This window comes from Acyrthosiphon pisum, chromosome A1 (assembly GCF_005508785.2).
Source record: "Acyrthosiphon pisum isolate AL4f chromosome A1, pea_aphid_22Mar2018_4r6ur, whole genome shotgun sequence".
Lineage (NCBI taxonomy): Eukaryota > Metazoa > Arthropoda > Insecta > Hemiptera > Aphididae > Acyrthosiphon > Acyrthosiphon pisum.
The window spans coordinates 42,021,821-42,038,501 of NC_042494.1; the positions used below are offsets into that span (position 1 = coordinate 42,021,821).

Here is a 16,681-nt window from a genome sequence, read left to right on the forward strand (position 1 = left end):
GACAAAAAAAGCCAAGTTTTACGAAATATACTATAAAACATGTAGGTATTTTTTTATTTCTTATAATCGAAATATGCAATAATATTAATTTTATTCAATATATGCAATAATATGCATTTTATCCAAAATATGCAAAATAAAAATACCACCATTTATCTCATCATGAGGTGATTCGTGGACATTACTGACCAAATCAATAATCAGAAGTAGCAAAAAAAACACGCTGTTGCATACTATAAATCCTAGCCCTGGTAATAAGTAATAACTAGGGCAGAGGATTTGTAGCATTTGCATATTTTTTTTGCACAGCCACAAAAATAGCAGAGTACGAAACAAATACGTTTCATGCTTCCACAAAGCTAGTTTTGAAATTTTATTGTGCATATAAATGCATATTTTACGTTTTTTTAGTTTTAAGGCATATTTTACACTTTTATACGCTATTTTATATTTTTTGAGACATATTTTACTTGAATCGATTTTTTCCACAGTGACATTTTTATTTCAAACAATACAGTCAAAGTGTTTGGATAAAAATTTATTTATTTTTAATTTTTGTTGTTTAATATGGTTTTTGACTGTGCTCGGGCACACATTTTTCTTAGAAGCGATAACGATTTTAATGTAAACTATACCTACGACATCACCACCACAGATACGTGTGTACACCATGCGGGCTTTTATTCGATTAGGATAAATAAATAATAATGTTAATGTACCTATTATGTATTTATTATTTAAATAAAAAGGCTAAAAAAAATTTTAAGTGCATATTTTAATTGCATATTATGGGGTTTTTTAGTGCATAAGTGCTTGCATATTTAGAGCTTTTTTAGAGCTTCAAGTCCTCTGCCCTAGTAATAACTAATTGTTTTTAAATTATTTTAGATTATGATTGGAGCAATGGATGTATTTATTTTACAATGATGTATTATGTGTGTGTGTGTCATAACTTTTCGAAACAGTAAAATTCCTTAGATTTTTCTATTTCGATATCTTTTTAAGTAAGAACGTAAGTCTAGTAGGCGCTTTGAGGGGTCAAAAGTAAAAAAAAATAAACAGTTCTTTCCTTAATAAATAGGGGTCAAATATATTTGGAAAAAACGGGAACTTTTAATCAAAATAACTTTTTAACAAAATCAATTTTCTTATTTTGCTGTAGTTAAAAAAACAGTTAACGTATAGTTACTTTCAATTTTCACCAAATGTTTATATTTTAAAGGTTTATCTATTATATATTTTCAAAATATTTTGAATATATTTAGCAATTTAAAAAATTGGAAATTTTTGGTTTTTTTTTTTTTTAAATCGATGAAAAAATATTTGACTTTTAAAATTTTAATTATTTTATTATGATTCAAAAATATATATTATTCACGGGGACTTGAAACTTTTACTTAATTTTTAGCTATTTTCTTATAGGTACCTACCACGAATCTATATTTACACCATTTTACGGTAAGATGCAGGTATTGACTCAATAATTATTAATAATAATAAACAATATAAAGACACACTATTATAAATTATAATAATTAAATATTAATAATATCATCTCCCTCCTCTTTGCCTAGAATAACGCGTTTAGCTCCGTTTGTTTAAAAATTAGAGTGAATCGACCTATTATGAATCTTGATGGTAAGTAGGTTGTAGCCTACGACATTCAACATTCTATTTGAATTCCAGGGGGGGGGCAAATGCCCCGTCTTGCCCCCCTCCCCTCCGGGCGCCCATGGTCGTAGGTACATTATCTGTGTTTGTAGTGAGTTTTGTACGATAGTTCAATTTTTTAGTAAGTTATGCGTATATAATAATATAGTGTAAATTAAAAATGTTCATAACTCAATTAAAAACTGAATGATCGTAAAAAACCCACATACAAACATAGATGTTCTTACCATTAAGTTTCATAATAGGTCGATTCACGCTAATTTTTAAACAAATGGAGCTAAACGCGTTATCCTGGGCGAAAATTTGCTATGTTACGCACTTGTAAGATGAAGACAACAAATAGCTGTGTAGAGTCCTCTTAATAGCAATATCAAAAATCTTATCATGATGTTTACTTAGTAATATAGGCGCTGACAAACCGTCTTCACTCAGAATCGTTTTTCGTATGCAATGATTTATCATCGAATTCAAATTCAACATATTATACAATTTATACATACATTACACATTTATATATAATAGTGACTTACTCAATGACGAGGTTCACTCGATACCTACAACTGCAGTACATCAGAGTGGTTATACTTACTAACTGCCTTTTTTTCTATATAATACCTATATAATATAGTATATATGGAATATGTTATTAAAGTAATATGAGGATTTGGACGTTTTGATGAAACCCTTTCGGTCATAAAATAAAAAATAAATTTATATTTTAATCATGGCTTAAATCAATAGTGTCCGTTTTTAGTTATATGTATACATAGGATATTCAAATCACTTTAAAATTATCGTGTGTAAATATTATTAAAGAGTACATTTTTGGCGTGCTTGTAACATCCCACCTAACTGATCGATAGTTTGAGCCCTTTCCGTTATTAGATTTTTTTCGCTGTTTATCTCGTTTTGAAAATCACGCAACAGATCATCGGTTTGTAATTGTTCCATATCAATTTTTTCCATCATCTCGTGTAATGTTTTGTTCAGCTCGCAAATATCATCTTGTAACTTCTCGTTTTTCCCGTTTAATTTCTCCAGTCGTCTCCTAGTGTCGTTGATTTCCTTGCGAATCGCATCATCTAGATAATCGCCTTTGATGTTCGAGTTGCTTCCGTTGTCTTTTTCGGTAAGACTAGCTTTTATTTTGTTGTAATGTATTATCACCCGCATGACGTCCATCCATTCTCTCCTGGCGACCTATAAAACGATTGTGTGAATAACAATATTTCCCGTACAAATTGGTCTCGTCACAACAACCTTATAATGCTGTATTCCACATTTGATTTCGGTTTGTAGATCTCTTCTCATGGCCACTATGAGGTTCTCTTGTTTTTCCATAAGTCGAAAGATAATTTTTTGGCGTTCCGTCACCAATATAGATAAGAACCTGCTTGATGAATTAATATTGTATTATTATAGTACGTTAACACCGCGTGGCAGCACGGGCATAGTCGCATAGATGGTGCTTACACTTGAACCAAACAAGCGGGATATGTCTTGTACAGTCCGTCGGTAACCTCAATTGGAAGTTTTTCCGCTGAAGCTCTCTCCCACATCATCTCGGACACGGAGTTCGTACAGGTAGATGCCGGGCTGGTTAGAGTAAGTAAGGCAGACGTCGAAGCAACTTCTATTTCGTAAAGTTCGTTATTACGCTTTTCGATCTAGAAATGATTTTAAACAAATTTTAATAACTGCGATCATTGTTCGCGAATGGCACCAGATCATGCTCAATAATATTAACGACAACTAATCAATTTTTACAAGATTATTAAAACCAAAAGTATAAGCTAGGTACACTATATAATACAAAAAGACCTGTGCAAATGAAAAATGGAAATTGATACAAGTTAAACGTATGAAAAAAGTTATGAAAATTAATAATAAATTATTTAAGATTTACTTATGTCTGAAAATTCCCAAAAATGTATTGTGTAACTGATCCATGCGCATTTATTAAGATACAAATTAATTTACTTAAAAATATATTGGTATTTAAAAAAATTGTAAAAAATAAACTACTAAATGTTTTTAACATTAAAATTGGATTTATACAAATTGGGTATTTTGAATTTATTTTTAAAACACTTAATACAATAATTTTTATTTTCTGTATTAAAAAATACAAGTGTTTATAACGTACTTGTAGCGTAAGCGTCTATGAACTTTATATGATAAATAAATTAAATATTGATTAAAACAAAAACTATTTCATTTAACGGGTCTTTCTGTTACACCTGTGTTGTGGTAGTGTTAGGATTTTTAGATAATTATAGAATATAGATGCATCGAACATATTTTAATTACCTATGTATTGATTTTATTTATAAAAGGTAGTATAAAGCAATATTTACATCTCGTAGTATATTCTTCACTCTTTTTTTCAATGTTGATAGCATTTTCATTTTTTTGAATTCATGTGGGTCGAAGTTTTCACATCCTTTGCTCTCGATCTAAAATATAAAAATGAATGCATAATAATACTAATCACTGTTTCTCGTTATTGGCTCACTATTAGTTTTTCAAGCAGCTTCTCGACGTATGGATCGCGACAAGCAGTACTGTTAAGATCCCCTTCGCTCAACATCTCTTGTTCGATACTGCTGTATATTTTTTTGAAAAACTCATAAGTTAAAATCCGAATTTCCGGTGCCTTTCGTTTTAACAAAATCGATTTAATTTCGGCCGTTAATTGATACATTCTGTTTTCTTTTTCATATTCATTATTCTGTACGTTAGACATGTCTACTTTTAAGTCTAATGGCTTTACTTGAGGTGCGGGTCTAAAATTTAAAATGTTATAGAAAAATGAGTACTTACCTACATATACTAAAAGAATATTTCATCGGTACTATTATATTTATATATCTAAGGTTAGGTTAGGTTATGTATGATGTTATGAATTATTTGCTTAGATGGTCATTATAGTGTTGTACCTATTAGTGTTTTAAATACATAATAATATGTAAGAGTAAGACTTAGGCATTAATCAATAAACATATTTTTTTAAATATTATTTGCTCCTATTACTTATAAGTTATTACTCTAGTTATAATCTTATACATATTCAATGTATAAGCTATAAGTACAGTATATTCCCTGCACAAACGGATAACTTAAATTTATTTCTTGTTCGACTTATTAAAAAGACCACTCAAATATTAAATTATATTTGTGATGACAGTTGGGTCCGAACCCACGCACATTTTAATAACATTTGTGTCTAAACGATAATAATATGATTTTAAGTAAACGACCTTACATTGGTTGGCCACACGTATTAACCCATCCGCATGTTGTATCACCTATCGTTACAGCTATGTATGCGAATAAACCAGCATTTTCAGGTAATGTTTTGCACGCTATGTAAGTCCGTCCATCGTTCGATAGATGATTTAAGTCGATCATTTCCATTTCTCGGTTTCGAACGAATTGTGACCATTTCTTTTTATTATCGTCGATCTAAATATATGACAATTTTTGTACTCTGGAGTGTAAACGAATTTAACACTTACTTCTTTTTCTTTTTGCGCTTCTACACTAGGTTTGGCAGTAATTTCCTTAAAGACACCGTCCAGAAATAACTTGTCTGGTTTAGGAGGATCGTTAAACGGAGCGCTGAGCTTACGGCTGCTCATATTTAAAATCAGTTGCGATAAATATATATTACGTATTTGTTTTTCATTTGTAGTCTTATACGTTTCGATCGTGAGTTTATCTATCCATTTCTACAAATGTAAACGCATATACATAGTATAGTTAATGTTCAGAAAATTAAAATATTCAATAAGTATAAAGAGAGTACGTACACTGCATATTTCTTTGTCACTTTGGGATCTTAACGAATTAAAAGCTTCATTATAATGTTCTAAAAAGAACAAAAAATCTTCATCGACTTTATCGTCAATGGATTGCATTATTCCGGCTGCCATTATGCTTATTCAATATGTGTAATAATAATATGTTCTTTTGCAAATAAAATTTTATTTTATATATTTTAAAACTAATTTGATTTTGTTCGTATAAATTCTATAACATAACACATTGCAGTAGCTATGAGAAACGCGTATTTTTAATGTAAATAGCTACTGTAATATTGTTATTTTACATTAATTAAAATTAAATATCTAGATACAGAATAGTGTAAAATAAAATTTTTACGCATATTTAAAAAACAAGATTTTTTAATATAACAAAAAAAATGCATTAAAAGAATTTAAAATTGTAATTAGTTATTTGTGTTTGTAGGAAGTTACGGTAATATAATAATATATAACATATTTTATTTATAAATCACTTCACTAGGAATATGTTTAAGAATATACATAATAAATAATAATATATTAAAATATTATATATGTATTTATTTATAAATTATATTGAGTGATTATTTTAACAATAAACACTCATTAATTTGAAAAATATTAAAGTTTTTGAATATATTATTTTTGCATAATCTTAAGTTTTATATAACACCATTTTAAAACAAAAATTATACTATTTACTTTTTCAAATGATAGCATGGATTTTAAATTTAATACTCAATACCAGATTATATTCTAATCATTTTGATTTCCAAACCGATTTAAAGTTTTTATAAGCGGTACACTGAACCAACATTGATCTGTGTATACAATACACATAGGCGAAAATTGAGGGGGGCTTGGGGGGATAAGCCCCTCCCAAACTTAGCCGTAGTCCCCCCAAAAAAATAGGACATACAGTTTTAAAATGTTATATTGCAATGGTCTACTTGCCTTTAATATATTTAGCCCCCCCCCCCAAGTCAAAATTTGAAATTGCGCCTATGATGTGTGTCATCCTGTTCTACACCACAACACACCACATATTTTGATGTGTGTAATAGATAACTTATTTAATAATACAGCATAATATTATCTGAAATAACTTTGTATTTCCAAATATTAAAATACATAAAAATAGGTATTCCATTTGAAACCAAACCAACCCCAACAATAAATAAAAAAAATAAATACATAACTGATTAGGAATAATAAAAATAATAAAAAGTAATTTCTTTCTAAAATTTCTTTACGGAATACATGCACTGTGGATATTTTTAAATACGTGTTTTCATTAAGTGTTAAAAAAATACAAAAGTTGGTTAAGTACAAATGTTTAATAACATACATATTATTAAATTTTTTTAGTAAAATATCTAAGAATGGTTTTTTTTGTTTTAATTAATCCTTTATTATAAATTAATCCTTTTTTATAAATCCTTTATTAAGTCCGGCATCTATGGTCATTAGCTTTTTGTAGAGTTGTATTGTGGTGGTGGTAGGGTTTGGAACGGTTTTTACGCTTGAGTGTTTGTGTTTGACAGAATTTTTAAGTGGGCACCCGTAGGTATTTGCGATGGCCCATGTCCGGGTGGTGGATGGTGGCCTTACTATCCGGACACCGTGACTGTCCGAAGAAAAATGCCGCACGTAGCCGGGATCAAACCGTCATTGGTGCGCGTCGCCACTCGGCCACCCCGTCCCCTCAAAAAAGGTTTTATTGTTTTAGTTTAAGACTGTTTTCTATAATTGCAAATATTATAATATTAAGGATTATATAATATATTAATATACCTATAATGTATTCAATAATTTATTTGATATTATGATTATGTAATAAATACAAATATGGTAGGGAAGTTAATTTAAATAAACTATATTATTAAAAAAACAAAAAAAAATTATACATAAACCTATACCTAGTCTGTAGGTAAAAAAAAAAACTAATAAGAACGCAATTATAAATGACAGACTAAATATGTTTTGCTCTTATGTCATGCTCTGTAAAACACTTGTAGGTAAATAACTAATTTTAATATAATTGCATGCACTACACGGAAATAATTTTGATCAGAATTGAAAAAAATATCAGCTTGTCCTTAAACTCTACGAAATTAAAAAAAGTAGAACTTTTGCCAACTTTTATCTGACTTATCTAATGACACACCTATTAAATAAAATAAAGTATCATTATTTTTTAAAAATTATCAACAAACCCAGATTTTTTGAAGGACTATCTTAACCATTGTTCCCGCTGTCCCTCTGATATCAAAAACAATTTAACATTACTCTATCGTTGGGAAAACGCCAGATGCACGAAATGTGGGTGCAAAGGTTTCACTGGCATATATTTTTAATACTATAGTTTTGTAAAATGGAGAAATTTTATGAAGGTCATTATAGAACACTTATGGTCAATACTTGCACGATCTCTTTGTTTCAGTAGTTTTTTTTTATGTACAATATTATTATTACTATTAACTTTGCGTGGTAGAAAATCGTAACATATTACGTGTGGGCGAAACAGTTGTATTTACGATAACAACGACCTCAAAATTAGTCAGATAAAAATACGCATGTAAACTGTGCGGTGCACTCGATGGATATATAGAATTAAGGTAAATAAAGGTTGCACAGGGTTCAGGGTGACAGGACACCAGTGTTTCCATAAATAATGATAAATATAAATTTTAAAAAACCATCTTCGTCCGTAATGTATGCATAATTATTATTATAATAATGGCCGAATAGTAATCTTGTTTATTACGACATATTATGTACACTTTTCGATATGAAATCAAAAATGTCCTCGACAAGGCACACTAACCTTACTGGTTTTATAATTTTTATATTTTATTTGTAATGACCAACACCGTTGAACGTATACCAGTCAGACGGGATGCTGGTGATATTGTTAGGAAATTTGCAGAACCGGATGAATAATAATGTGTATTGACGTAGTAATTTTTTTCGTTTATCGATGCCGATTTGTGTTCACACATAATATGACAAATTTAATGTATAAAATATACCAATTTAATGACATCAAACTATTATTTGTAATACACTATTGGAATTTTTACGAATTCAGGTTTATTTTTGTTCAACAGTCATCATCTGCGTTTGAGGATTCGTACCTACATTTTATCGATAACAGGAAGTATATAGAAATGTTAAATCTGTTACACAGAAAGGAAGTGTGAACTTGGAGTATTTCGTTGTCATGGGCGGCAAGTTATTATAATATAGTAATAAATAATATGTAGAATTTGTGGAATAGGTACCTACCTATACCTCAGGTCTCAGAATTATTCATATACGAGTACATGGTTATAACTAGTATTTTAAAATTGTTTTGTTTACAACCAATAAGTTTTTAATATAATGTTTATTAAAATATTAATAAGTATTTAAAAAGGTTGCTTGCATTAGTTTAAATAAAATATGGTAGCACAATATTAAACTGTGTTTATATTATTTTGTAGTATAATTTATTAAAATACAATGATTTACTAATATTTATTTGATGTAGGTACCTATTGATAAGCTATACAATATCAAATGATCGCTGAGGTCTGGATATAATAAAGTTGACAATTATTAATATATTGTCTTTATTAATTGCTGCCTATCATTTAAATCTACGATGAGTCAACTATAGTTATTCTGAAAATATTTAAAATATTAGTAGTTGAAGATTTATTAGAATTTTTAAGTTTTACCCCAAGGTAGTATACTAGTATGGAGTACTGCGTACTTCGAACACAAATTATTTTGGACATTGGTGATTCACAATCGAAACATTTAATCTATAAAATAACTTTGTTTATCCTTGACAAAAGTATTATTTATTTATATGTTAAATAAATAATATAGTTAGGTATTTCCAAAATAAATCAATTGTATTCGTTTTTGTATGGATGTCTGCATTTTATTTATGCGTGCACATTTTATTAACTCCATTTAAATAAGGTTATAAGAGGTAAACTTGAAACATTACATGGCTGGCATTAGAAGATTTAATCAAATCGTATAGTTTAAAATAATTAAACATGTGAAGTAGGTTTAACGATGTACTCAGGTACGTGCTCAGGAATCATAAATGGGAGAGGATTTTTAATATCTAAACCAAGGCATCGAGAGCAAAACTTTATTGTTGATAAATAATAGTTGTACCTATAGTAAAAAAAAAACAATAGGAGTGGGGCATACAAGTTTTAACTCAATGAATCACACTCGTTACTCTTATGTGTATATAACAAATTAAAATTAGACCACAATTTATATAACTTTTTAGCTATGTATGTCATATTATTAATAATTATAATTATAATATAATATTAATGTCAATATATTTTTTCATGAAATTACTTTGTAAGTTTTCTGTCTTGGTTTGTTTTTTGAGATATAACAAAGTATAACTTCAATATGTTTAAAATTTGTATATTAACATAAACTCAAATAATATATACTTTATAAATAATAAATGAAATGATAGTATAAAATATTAAGTATAAAATAGTATCACTACAACTATAATACAATATCTATGGTAAAATCTTAAATCATGTGAGTACTAAGACGTAATACCTACATCAGATAAATATATACATTTCTATTGAAGCAAGTTCTTTTAATTCAATTCATTAGAATACAAAATCTATAATATATTAATACGTATTATTGTATTAACTACGATATAGAATTAAGTACTTATACATTTTTTTATAATATTTTTCAAAGATTTTATGATGAAATTGATTTATAACTTAAGGTCTTCTTATATGTACCTACATGGAAAATATTAAAATAATTACACAATAATTTGAGATGTACCCCTAGCTATTAAACTATTATAGAGGACGCGCCTATAGTAAAATAAGGAATATTTTTCACTTTTTACGATAAAACGGAAAAATGTATGATAATTTATAATTCAAGACGAAGACGTATATTATGTGTACATAAAAGTTTTCAGGTTAAGGCTGAACATTCAAGATATTATTGGACGGATAGATCATATAGACGTTCGCTGTAAACTAAAAATACTCGGCAATTTTTCTTAGAAAACGGAATCCATACACACGCATGTACACAATTATATACTATTTATTTTTTATAACGCATCATTATAAGACCAAGATACAGGTCGTGATACAGATTCTGAACGGATAGGAAGGCACTCAGATACGTTTTCGGAAACATGTTGGCGTATCAAAAACGAACATTATATTAATAATTATATGTTACACGAACTGTTGACGTGACATAATAATATATATATATATATATAGTAGGCGGTGCTCAATATTATAATAATAATAATAATTGTGTGATAACGACATAATCGGCATCGGCCTCCGCCGCCACTCGGACACATCAAAAATGTATTGGCGCCAATCGTCGTCTTTGCTGCCGGACAATGTTGGTCAAGGCGCCGCGCGGACACGGACGCGCCGGGCCAAGGACCTTGCAGCGCGTTTTAAATGTTTTCCCAACGCGCGCCGCCGTCGCATGCCAATTTTAATGTAAAAACACACACCCGAATCGTTTTATTATGTGTCACCGATCAATATTATAGTGTTATAGCACGACGTAAGTGAATAATATTCGATCTATTTAAATACACTACAATCGTACAATGTCGAGTGTCATGATGGTAATAATATAATTTAGATTGTGAACAGTATATATCGTATATATATATCGTATATGTAGGTACATGGACACCAGTGTAGGTACTGCAGCAGTCGTACGACGAATAATGAGTCCTAGTGTCCTACCTATAATAATATACGAGTAGGTTTACCGCGATAATTCCGAATCGATGACGGTTATAAATCGAACACGAAAATGAATTAATGACTGTTCAATATATTATTATAGTGTTGTGTAGGTATATGAAAGCAAACATTGTCATTGTTGTGCAGTTATTGCCCATCAAACCAAAACGCCAAAAAACCAAATACTTCACAAAAATATATAGGTACTTATTTCATAAATATCATTATTCACATTCTTATGGTTGTGCATTTTACGTCTATATGATTATGAATTATGAAAATTATTTCAATATTAACAATTCAAGTGTCTTATTACTTATTTTTTCAAAGCTATTCCATAAAAAATAGTTCTCCCGATCGTTCATAAAATATATTTGTCTGTAAATAGATTTAGTTTTGATTTCATTAAACTAATATTTACAAACTGAAAAATGATTGCATACTTCTAAATATTCATAGTAATAGACAATTATAGCTTTGCTATAATTTGTACCTAACTGGTACATATATATAGTTCTATAGAACTGTTAGATAAAACTATTGAACTGCAATGATCATTCAAATATTCAGATCATCATAAACATTGAACATTCAGTAAATAATTGAATGTATATTATTTGAAAAAGCCATTGTCAATACCCTCCCTATTTTACCACGATACTGAGTGGGTGGTCGTTAGTGATTATTATAATTTTTTTTTCTGTGTGGAATGCAACTTGGGAATATTAATACTGAAGGCTTCTTTTCAAAACTAGCTAACTGATGCCAATGAAGGTGAAAACCAGAAAATGTTTATGATTGGTTTGTATTTTTTTTTTATTACGATAGAAATGCGAATACTGAATACAATTAGTAAGAACTGCCTATTAGTTTGAAAATACCTAAGTTCTAAATCATTTATTTTATTGATTGAGTGGTTAGGTTGTACGAATACGATGTTTAAACTCAGAAAACTTAATTTATTCATTTTTATTTTAAGTGAATCTCGTTTTTTAAAAACTATATATCAAAGGTGTAAATATATTTTCATTATTATATTTTGACGTTTTTATCTAGTCGATATACGGCCGTGACATTTTATAAACATGACTGTATAGTGTTCTAAAAAAACATTATAATATTATCTATAAATAATATTTCCTTTGACTGGGGAATTATTTCTGTCATCTGTGCCTTCATTAATTCGGGGGAGAACGCAGGAAAAAATCCTGAGGGTTTTTTACGAACTATTAGTGTTAATGATATTTTGGGAATGATATTGAACCATAAACCTCCTTTCCCTGCTACGTCTCAAATTTTATTTATATTTTATGGTCTTTAAAAATGAAATGCATAAATACATTTATTAAAAAAAACACTGTTCCTTTTATATGGTTGCAAAGTTTTAAGTTTTACGTTTATTGCAACAAATCACCGAAAAAACTATAACTGCATCAGTAAAGTAATTTATTAAATTATTTTTAAATAATTATTTCTATGATGTATTGATAAGAAAAAAATAAAATATATTTTTAAAAAGTTGGACAAGTGGGTACAGCTTTACTGTGCAGTAGATGTCGAGTGGGACACAGTAATGGATGTGTTACATTTGAGTTCGATGAAACAGTAAATGAAAAAGATTCAGGGTGGAAACACAGATATTTTAATTTAGGTATAGATATATAATATATATATATAATATATATAGTCATATATATTATTCTGAGTCAGACAATATTACTGAGTATATTTTATTATATTAGTCAGCCTGCTTATACTTTATATTATATTTATATTACCAATTACCATATACTTATTAAGTAATTTATTTTACTATTTGTATTATGATAGGTTGATTTAATTTTTGCTGAAAACATTTCGGTTAAGTATATTGTTTTATTAATATTTAATTTTTCGTTCCAGTATGAACCAGTTCTACTTATGAAGAACATTTTATTAAATTGTCATGCCTTACCATAGTGGTCATATATGGTCATAGGAATTGAAAATTATATAATTTTCTTTTTTCATTTAAAACAAGCAATCTATACATAAAATGAACAATAAGCTTATATTTACTAAGAGTGGGAGTTGATTAAGTTGTCATCCATTAGCGACACTTATCTTGATTTTATAAATTTTTAACAAAAAAATTATCTTCAAACTTCTGTGATACCGTAAAAATTTAAAGTTATAATATTAAACTTATGAAAAAAATCGTGCCCATAAATCTTTAATATTTTAAATAATTACAATAAAACATATGAAGAATATTGTAGTAAATTTTCAATATTTTTGACCAAGAACAATCTTTTTATCAATATTTATAGAAAAAAAATAAAAAATGTTGAAAATGATGTAAAAATATTAAATACCGTATCAGCAGCATCTAAATATCAGCTCATAGGAGCTAAGTACATTTAGGTACCCACCTATATTATGTATTAAGAGCTATTGAACTGTGTATGAGTTGATTCCCAAGTACCTGTTTACCTGCACCGATAAGTGATTAAGTGACTATTACGAGGTATGTACGAATTGATTCCCTTATTATTGTACATCATTATCGAAAATAACAGGTATTTTAATCTAAGAAAGACCGAGAAAAAGAAGTTTTATGGGAGAAGTGATGAACAAGTACACCTACTCAAGTAATCTCATTACGAGGTATCAGTTTTTAAAAACAATGTGTTTCAAATTTTTACCTACCTAGTGGTAACTAAAATGCGATTCCTTACATTTTTTGTACATATATTTTATAGGTATGTTCTATTATTTGTATTATTTTTCGTATATCGTCATATACATTTATCGTATTAGGTACTGATATACAACAATATTATTATAGATGAATCAACTTGTACATACCTATTAATAGCCCGGGAATCAACCAATACATAAAGTAATTAGGTAATAATAGTCTCATGAATCAACTCTACAACAGCGACAAGTTTTGTTTGAATAATACTATATAAACCATCCTACAAATTGAATTAATGTCATGCTCTAATATAAATAAATTTTAACTTAGACTTGATAATATATGAATTCATATAAGTGTCGAAGTCCATAGTCATCACTCACCATACACAAATTGAAGCTCAAATCAAATCGAGGCTTCCTTTTAGTTAGGACTCCTCTGTTGGTATGGTAGACTAGCAGACTACAAAAATGTATGAGACCTCGACCAAATTTTGTATTTTTGGTTTAAAATTCTTGTGACCTTAAATTTATGAAGTAGTTTCGATGTTCATAATATTAATAAGGATATATTATGGTTATATTATTCATTATTAGATATCATACCACGGAGTACATTGATATTAAATATTAATAAAGATTAAAGGACAATGCATAAACATAATAATAAGGAAATCAATATTCATAATATTTTTTGTAAGATTGCAATAAATAATATACATGTAATGTAATACATATGTAATGTATTGCTTGGCTACCGCTGTGCTGTACATTAGGTGTCGTATGGATCACTGTAATGGATGTGTTTAACTCGAATTCAATGATATAAAATCATTGTATACGAAAAACAGTTGTTGAACGGTAGACAGCCAGCTATGATGATATTTTTAAATTACAAAAACATAACTAAAATCGTTATTCTCCGTTTAAATATCTAATTTTGACCAACTTTAAGCTTAAAATATATATTAAAAATACTGTTTATATGGTATTTAGATTTTTTGGTCATCAAATACTTATGAGAAACCTTGTTTTAAATTTTTAATTCTCAACTATAAAAATTTAGCATTTTTTACATTTTTAACTACGAAATAATTTTCAAATGTTCGTTAATTTGATAGATTTCTTCAAAGTTTGAACTTTAAATGCTGATAACAAAAATGCGAGCCTATGTATTTTTAATATTTTTAAACTGCTGTTAAAACAACTTATGAATAGGGCACGGAAGTTGTTGCATTTGCATGGTTCTTTTGGGCCATTTAATTTATTTCTAAGTAAGTTTGAAATTAATTTCATTACTGCACTATGAACAAAATAGTAAAAGATGCATATCATTGCATGTTTAAGGATTTTGTAATCTTAAGACTATATTTCTCAATTTTACCATTACTCTAAAGGAGTGTATTTGATAAATAATGATATATTTAAATATAATTGGAAAATTTACAATGAAAAAAAAATATTTTATAGGCTATGCATGTTTATTATTTATTTTGAAAATATGTTTAATTTGTGAGTAAAAAAAAAGTGCATATTTTTAAAACATATTTGTATTATTTTAAGTGCATATGTGCATACATATAATCTTTTTCAAGTGCATTAAGTTCTGAGCACTACTTATGAAGAATCTTGAATTAAATGTTCAAACATTTTGACCCAATTAAAAAAATTGATTGACATTTATAGAAAACAATTTAAAAAAAAATGAAAATTGAAATAGATATCTGAAAACTAGACAAAATATTTTGAAAATGTAATGGTGTGTTTCAATTGTTTTGCCATATCGTGAAGTAAACTATGATATTGAAGAACCCAAATATAGACGAAAAATTGATGGAATAAAGGAAGTTTGTCGACTAAAAATGTATCCATTTAGTTTGCACTAAATTGCACGTAGCACGTGTAACCTATAGTTATAATATTCATATAGGACATATATGTATTAAACAAATATTTATACACATCAGACGCACGTCGCACATTGTTATTATGATTCATAATTATTGTTATTATACGGGTGTATTACTATAATATTATTATGGTGTCTGTTATTCGGATTGGATAACACTGGTACATCTTGAGCGCGCAAATGACCGTGGGATTCGTTTTTCTTTAATCTCCGAGCACGATTAGCCACCGGGCACGTTGTTTGCTTTTGCGTAACATCGTCGGCGATGCGCACGTGGACGACCGACAGCGATTTGACGAATATTCGGCCCAAAGGTCATTAATAATTCTACTCGGGTCGGTGACGGTGGTACCCAAGAAGGTACCTGCATATAATATAAAACTAAGTAGGCACTACTTATTAAGACATAATATTATTATTATGTTCTTACATCATATATTTGGGTATGCGACGACACTGCAGCAACGTGCATATTTTGTTAAAACGTATTACCGTAAAACCGGGTTACTTGGAACATTGTTCTTTTTTATATTTCGTTTGAGCTAAAAATATTAGCCTGATGAAAAAATGACTACAAAGATAAAATCTCGGATAAAATATATGTATTGCCTCATTTATTATTGTCTAATACTTTAAATTGAAATTTTTCTTACTTAATTATGTACAGCAGTAAGTACTAAATAGTCAAGTTATTTATATTAGTGTGATCACTGCGTTAAAAAATTGATAATGATATAACAAAAAGATAAATAAGTGATGGCTGCAGACGATCAATACAACGACTCTTTTATATTTCTATATGACGTTTAGTTTTTAATATTTAAAAAAAACTA

General features: G+C 28.5%; 1 protein-coding gene across 1 annotated transcript; it reads right to left on the minus strand.

The window, feature by feature from the left end:
• Window positions 1-2,365: 2,365 nt before the first annotated feature.
• On the minus strand, window positions 2,366-5,741 carry LOC100572149. The gene is made up of 8 exons (XM_003242636.4): window positions 5,484-5,741; window positions 5,190-5,402; window positions 4,937-5,136; window positions 4,187-4,457; window positions 4,029-4,127; window positions 3,145-3,338; window positions 2,932-3,061; window positions 2,366-2,871 (listed from the first exon to the last, which is right to left on the minus strand). The coding sequence occupies exons 1-8, from the start codon at window positions 5,604-5,606 to the stop codon at window positions 2,482-2,484; spliced, it is 1,620 nt and encodes a 539-aa protein (XP_003242684.1). The 5' UTR covers window positions 5,607-5,741; the 3' UTR covers window positions 2,366-2,481.
• Between the last annotated feature and the right edge of the window lie 10,940 nt (window positions 5,742-16,681).